General features: G+C 41.2%; 1 protein-coding gene across 6 annotated transcripts; it reads right to left on the bottom strand.

Moving 5' to 3' along the window:
• Positions 1-507: 507 nt before the first annotated feature.
• On the bottom strand, positions 508-6,804 carry LOC147457732 (serine/arginine-rich splicing factor SR34A-like). Of its 6 annotated transcripts, none has more exons than XM_086512554.1 (14): positions 6,673-6,804; positions 5,262-5,383; positions 5,090-5,155; positions 4,886-4,960; positions 4,146-4,248; positions 4,003-4,049; positions 3,862-3,919; positions 3,429-3,478; positions 3,260-3,316; positions 1,532-1,593; positions 1,310-1,411; positions 1,163-1,193; positions 1,003-1,080; positions 508-920 (listed from the first exon to the last, which is right to left on the bottom strand). In XM_086512554.1, the coding sequence occupies exons 2-14, from the start codon at positions 5,346-5,348 to the stop codon at positions 909-911; spliced, it is 828 nt and encodes a 275-aa protein (XP_086368680.1). In that variant the 5' UTR covers positions 5,349-5,383; positions 6,673-6,804; the 3' UTR covers positions 508-908. The 6 variants fall into 6 exon arrangements, 5 of the variants coding, with proteins under 5 accessions (XP_086368680.1, XP_086368679.1, XP_086368677.1 ...); XM_086512553.1 differs by having other exon boundaries at positions 5,262-5,377; positions 6,673-6,803; XM_086512551.1 differs by having other exon boundaries at positions 5,262-5,377; positions 6,615-6,774.
• Positions 6,805-7,222: the final 418 nt, after the last annotated feature.

The following is a 7,222-nucleotide window of genomic DNA, read 5'->3' as shown; positions in this document are numbered from 1 at the left end:
AATAAAACCTTGTCACAGTTAAACAAAACATCTGATTCTATCCCAAAAGAGAAAATATATGATAATCACAGATTAGTTTATAGACTAGAATAAAGCCCGAGCCAAAATTGTTGACTCCATGAAATAGGCCATTTCAGACCAACTTCATCAATAAGCCAAGCATCAACTGTCCTTTATCACACACACAAACACAGAGAGAGAGAGAGAGAGAGAGAGAGAGAGAGAGAGAGAGAGAGAGCACGATCAAGGAAAACAATAATAACTTAACAAGCGAAAAAGCATTTTACCTCCTCCCTCCTCTTATCACCCCACATAAAAAGCACTCACATGTATGTCCTCACATAATTCGTCGAAGAAAAAGAACAGTAGTACCTTCCATATCCTTCACGTGTTCATCGGTCCTTATGCACCATGGAAAAGCTGAGAGGCCAACTTGTTCCACATCAAGCTTTTCAGCTAGACTTCAATTTAGGAAAGAGAAAACAGCACTTTCACGATACAGAATACTTCATGAAAGATGCTTCTGTCTTCCTTCAGCATGATCCAATTTCGTAATCAAAATATAAACGATAAGCACTAGCTTTTAAACAATCTCATTCCTACTGGTCACCAGTGACCTTAACAGGGATGTGAAGGCTAAAAAGTTATCATTTATAAAAAAGTTGAGTTTGCTTGTAAGAAAAGCAGAGTTTGCTACCTAAAAGCAACCAATAGATTCAGCCTTAAAAACCAAAACCGTTGTAGCTGAGGTGTGCTCCATATCCACAGCAATCTTGAGATGAGAAAAGTAATAGCCATAATCAACGGTGCAAATCACAATGCCGCATAAGCACGAGGTCCTTTGATTCTCACCAAAACTTAAGGCGTTTGCTCATGCACAGATAAATTATGACTGATACTCCACAACATCAGCTGGCCTTCTGCAATTAAGGCAAAGAGAGAAAATTGAGGACAATCTCCATGACTGCAAAAGGAATGAAAGATAATCCACAAATCACATACAGGTGAATGTGAAGGAGAACGTGATCGTGAAGGGCTTCGACTCGTGCTGCGGCGGCTGATTGGAGCTTTGGAGGCCACCTGTTACAATAAAGTCATTGTAAACCTCGTTCCACCTTAAATTCCGCTCAACCCCATTGACAAAACCAACAGTACCACTTACCTTCAGAGGAGCTGGTGACTTGGACCGGGACCTAACAATACAGACAGAATTACAACCATACAACACTGTTAGCTCACTATTGAGGAATCCGTAGAGCAAAAGCAATGGAACAGAACAATAAACCCAGTCCGAAAAAAAGCTTCTAACCTTGAGGCAGAGCGAGAACGAGGACGGGCAGCTGGTGAATTTCCATTGGATTTGGATCTGGACCTAGACCGTGATCTGGAGGGACCTCTGCTGTAAGACCGGCTGTAAAACAATGTTCATTGACACAGATCATGTCTCTGCACTACTCTCAAGAAGACCCAGAGGAAAACAACTGAAACCAGCAATTACTCTCATCCTGTTGTAAGATTCAAAAACACTTACCTTCGTTTAGGCCTCGGGGAGTAGCTTCTTCGTGAGCTACCTCTTCCTCTGTCTTCTTGTACCTGACCAGAGAGCACAGAAAAGAGGCATAAGCTTCATAACCAGCTGTTGGCCTTCCAAACCCATTCTTTCTTGCATCTGTCACTCACTTGACGAAACAAGCAAGCACTGACTTTCTCATTAGTAGAAATATAGACAGCCAATGCCTTATGAATACACACAACTTTCAACCCAACTCTTTAAGTGTTACAAATAAGACGGATACCCTAAACCAGTAACGGGGCATTTTAAAGCAGGTAGTTGTCCCCTGTTTTATATCTACTAAATTCAGATTCCCTATGTTTAACATCCAAGCTATAGCTAACACCACCGAACTACCACGGCTAGGAATTTAATACATCCTCAGAAAGTCTACCATCTTTGTAACCACAGAGAGATTGTTCCGGCATGCAGCAGCATCTTCACTCAGCTAGTGTCACAACATAAGGATTCACAGAGCAGATGTCGTAGCCAAAATGTATCACTACAAAACTATGCACTGTACATTGCATGTGAAAAATTTGAGTCGTCTTGATTTGCAATTTCTTGACCAAAAAAGGGCTAAAACTATTAACTGGCAAATGAACCTAACAATATACCTCAGACAACATTTGAACAACTTTATCAGATTTTAGATTTCAATTAATACCAAAATGACATACATAGAGTCAGTCATCCTTCAGATCACTAAGAAACTGGCATTAGAGAAGGTAGACTTGCTATGTGACCATTATGTTAAAGACAGAGGCCACACACTGAAAAAAGCACTGCGACTCAACTAAGCCATAAAGAGATGCTCTCCACGTGCTAGTACATGAAGAGCCCAGAAATTTGTTAGTGTGTTCAAGCAATGAAAATGTCTCAACTCTGTATTCCCACCAGAATGCGAAGTTAAAAAGAGTGTTGACCAACACAAGGCTTACCTATATTCCCACTCAGCCAATGCAATCCCAAATAGTAATTGCATGGCTACCATGGGCTTACAAAAGAAATGAAGCTGTCCAGAAACATCTAGCGGCTGTTGCAACAAACAAAAAATATAGTGCTCATGCAGTGTTACCTGTTCATTACTGGTCCTTTTGAAGCGGCCATCCAAGTCAAGAACAGACATATCCTCTACAGCATGCCTTTTTCCCAGAAAAGCTTTGAATAATGCCATGTCCAAAATCCATAGTTCTTTGACTAACAAACAAAAGGCAATGCTTGTCTAGCTGACTTTGAGAACTTGACAAAGATCAACCCAATCTACGCACTTACATTGGCAGGATTAGAGGATCCAGCCACATCCCAAACAAGCCTTGCAATTTATATCTCCGGTAGCAAAAAGTCCTTAAGATCCTAAGAGAGCCCAATAATGCTTGAGACAAACTGATGCAAAATAAAGATAAGCTTGCTGCCACTTCCATAGCTTGCTTTGTTACAAGTGTCTCCAACTGGATGAGCCCTTGCCAAAGCCACTATCACACCATCTTTCCTAGCAATGAGTTGGAACCCAACCTGAATAAAACATACCTCTTCAAACAAGCCGTTTTAACAATTTGACCAGTTAACTCAAGCTGAGCACTTTCACTCGTAGTCATCATTCAAAAGCTCTATGATGCACTTTTATGTCACGGATGACCAAAACAATCTGCTTTGACTTAGAGCCAATTATAATTGGCAGGAAAAGAACAATGTGTCTATGTTTACCCGAATAAAAGCACGCGAGTATCTGTTGCGAAACTCTGAATCATCCAATTTGCGTATCTGACACCAACCATGTCATGTCATATGAGTAAGAGATAAGGTATGTGACAAAGAGATGGTGCAGTTGAAAAATACATATCGAGAGAATAACAACCGGCTGTGAATTACTCACAGCGTATTTCATATCCTCGTAATTAGTGTAGTCAACAATTCCAACCGTACCTGTAGCACAATCCGAGCATAAGGTCAGAGAAGAGATCTGCATTGTTGATCAATGACCAGGACAAAAGACATTGGACTCTCTACGATTCCTACCGTCCTCCTTGTTGTCCACATGTTTAGCCTCTATTAACTTGCTTGTTGCAAGTCACACACTTATGTATATGATACCATGCACATTAATGAATGTGTTTCTTAAGAGTGTTGATGAGGGCAAGAAAGAGGCATCGTAAAATGTCCTACAGTCCTCGACCGCAGATTGAACTAGAAAAATTGGCAGCAACAAACTGGCACTCATAGCACCAAGCTAAAAATAGCAAAGGAGGATTGCAGCACAGACAAGAGTCAATCGATTATACACTTAAGAAAGTATACAAAACAATTACCACCCCCTTCTCTGAACACTTGAGCAAATGAAACATCTCCAGCTTTCCTCATATGATCCTGCAGCACACCAAGAAACAACATGAACTTTGAAGGGTTCCAGCAACATGAAAACCTGGGGTCATAAACGCGAGAAAGTAAACCTTTAAATCTTGCCAAGAGGCAGTTTGAGGAAGCTTTGACACATACACTGCATTACAATCACAATTATTTTGATCATAGCACGCTACATGTAACAATCAACATCACAATTAGCAACTTATAAATCAAAAATGTAGTTCAAGACCTCGAAACTCTGCTCTACGAGGAATGGGAGCTCCTCGCCCACTGCTGTGACTGCTATGTCTATCACTTGGTGGAGGGCCACGTCCCCCATGAGCGAGCTCAACCTGCGAAATTCCGAGAGGTCTCAAGCATAATAAAACAAAAGCATGAACAGAATGTTGCTTGCTGGTAACATAGAGCCTAAAATTTAATACCAGCGACATAGAATCAAGCAATGGGAAGTTAAAACGTCAAAACATCCTTTCAGACCAGCCAACTGAAGGAACACGAAGAACACCACTGACAATTTGTACCAAGGGAATAACATTCCAAAGTGGGACGGACATCGTACAAGCAATTGCGACCTGAGCTTGAATGTCATCCTCAAGACATCAACCGAATGTTAGATGTTTTAGTATGTGAGCACCATGGCCCTAATCCTAGTCTACTCTACTAGTGACCTACTCTCTATGAGCTCATATGCAAGTTTTTATAATAGGAGGCATGCCACAAACCCACGAACAAAGTGAACTCTCTGATACCCTGCTTATTGTGTGTGTATCCTGAAATACTGTAATACATTAAATTATTACACCATGTGAATCAGAAAACCAAACACTGCAAAATGGAAAGGGCAGTCCAAATATGCTACAGTATCCAACACACCCAGAATGGAATTAAAAAATTGTCAACAGCATCAACCTCCATTACGCAAATATGATGACAACTCGCACTTTGCACAAGTCATCATTTCTTGCTTACCCGAAGATAGTTACCATCATACTTGTAGCCATTCCGTCCTTCAATAGCATCTTCAGCATCACGAGCGTCTTCAAACTATATCAAATAAGCAATTAATGATTTACAGTTCTATTTTTTAGCAGGCCACTGGGAATTGAGCCCAGAACCTGGATAAACACTTGAACTACCGGGCTGCAACCCCCAACAAACAATACATATAGATACCTCCACAAAGCAAAACCCAGGAGGTCTAGGAGGCAGCTTCAATTCAATATCGACAATGCGCCCATACTGTTACAAAGGATCACAAATGTTCAGCTCGAAATTACTCACAAACAGTAAAGGAAATGAGGACAGGCCCCCACTTTTGAGGCAATGCAAGAAACACGATACAGACCTTGTGAAAAAGATCTTCTATTTCTTCCTCGCGAACATCTCCTGGCAAGTTGCCCACATAAATAGTGCAACTTGGATTGCGGCTCATGATTGGAACTGGATTGGAAACTTCCCTCGCTGCACCTTACAAAAGCATGTATCAAATAAGAAAAAGAACAAAACACAAAATTGAACATAACTACTTAAGCGCTTTACAGTAAACAAGGAAACTGTTAATGTTGACATGGAGGAAACCAGATAGTAGCACATAATCCAGCTTCCAACTAAGTAAAAGCACCTTCACTCTGATAATATTAGGCATCACAACTCATTCTACTTCTCAAACCCTTTTAGATGCACAAATGTCCATTTAAGACCTAAAGTCCGATAGTATCCATGATTCCAGCTAGATATTGTTCTTCATTAGAACACAGAGATAAGACCTTTATCTAGCTGGAATCGAGGATACTATCAACTTTGACAGACTCAGTTTTTGCTCCTATAGTACAAAATGGTATAATAGCTAAAGCCAAAACGGGAAACAAGAATGGCAAAGTTATGAAAGGCCATTCCATCGCTACAAATTGACATAAAATGGGTAAAGAGAATTGCCAGTCACCAGCCTTTGATGTAAAAATGGCCATTTCCAGCCATGCCATTCATTCCAATTTCAAGGGAAATTTCGATTCTTTACTCAAGGGTATCCCACAATGAAAAGAGGACTGTATAAGCCCTGTGAAATAATTCCAGGTGATCTAGAAGCCATGTCATGACATCTCCATCGCATAGGTAGCAACAGCCAGAATTCTGTATCACAAATTCAAAGCCAGGTTGATTGACCTATCCTTCAGTACTCTAAGACCACAAGAAATAAATTGGACAGAGTAGCAATTGGCAACCTACGTTGCACCAGCAGTTTCAGGCCACCACAGCATGCACAACATCTGGGTAAGTCTAATATACACAGTCTTTGATCATCCCACTACCAGAAACCTTAGATACCGTAATTCCAACAGATCTATGCAAAAAAATTCTGCCAATCATTTGCAAGTAGTATCTTGGAAATTGAAAATCTTCGCAGCGTAAGACATGAATTAATGATCTTACCAGAAAAATATAATATCTATGTTCTTACGTCTTTAAAACCATAGCTAAATACTTGAGTATATCAAGAAATACATTCAGTCCTGGAAAGCAGATGGCAGTACAATCAACCCTATGTCTTGCAGGGTAGCATTCTCAAAACACTTGAAAATCTCTCTCTCTCTCTCTCTCTCTCTCTCTCTCTCTCTCTCTCTCTCTCTCTCTCTCATGCACACACGCGCACATACACACGAACAAACGCGCAGGTCGACAGGGACAGCATAAGCCAGACCTAAAACGCAGAGTGAAGAAGAAGGTAGCTGGGAAACCCGCAGAGATCGACAGCATACCAGGGCGCTCCTCTCTGCGGTGGTTCGCAGATCGAGCGCGTACAGCCAAGAATGCCCTCCTCTGCGAACGAGGCCTAGCTTTGGCTACTCCTGATAGAAAAAGGTCGGCTTTGATAGGCTTTTTAGTCCTAAGTATTTTGTCCAGCAAGGTTTTGTGACGCGTCTTGAGCTCAACACCCGTCGCGTCGGTCTTTGAGGATTATAACCTTTCTATCACCCAAGTGTGGTAGATTGGTTATCTCTTGAGTAACAAGGCCGTCACTAACGCGCAGACAACGGCACTACTTCCTAATAGAGAGAGAGAGAGAGAGAGAGAGAGAGAGAGCTCTTGCTTGCTTTGATCGGCAAAGTAGATGAGAGAGAGAGAGAGAGAGAGCTTTGAACGGCAGCGCAGACGAGAGAGACAAAAAGATCGGCAAAGCCTTTTTTATGTAAGCTATTTTTATTACGAAGCTCAAAAAATAACCTACAAGAAACTCTAAAAAATGTGTACAAGATTTGATAGGCACCATGCCTATATCACTACCTACAAGCAGGCAGTGCCAACAAG

Source organism: Adiantum capillus-veneris, chromosome 5, assembly GCF_014529385.1.
Source record: "Adiantum capillus-veneris isolate H3 chromosome 5, ASM1452938v2, whole genome shotgun sequence".
Classification (NCBI taxonomy): domain Eukaryota; kingdom Viridiplantae; phylum Streptophyta; class Polypodiopsida; order Polypodiales; family Pteridaceae; genus Adiantum; species Adiantum capillus-veneris.
This window is presented reverse-complemented; position numbering and strand designations above follow the sequence as displayed.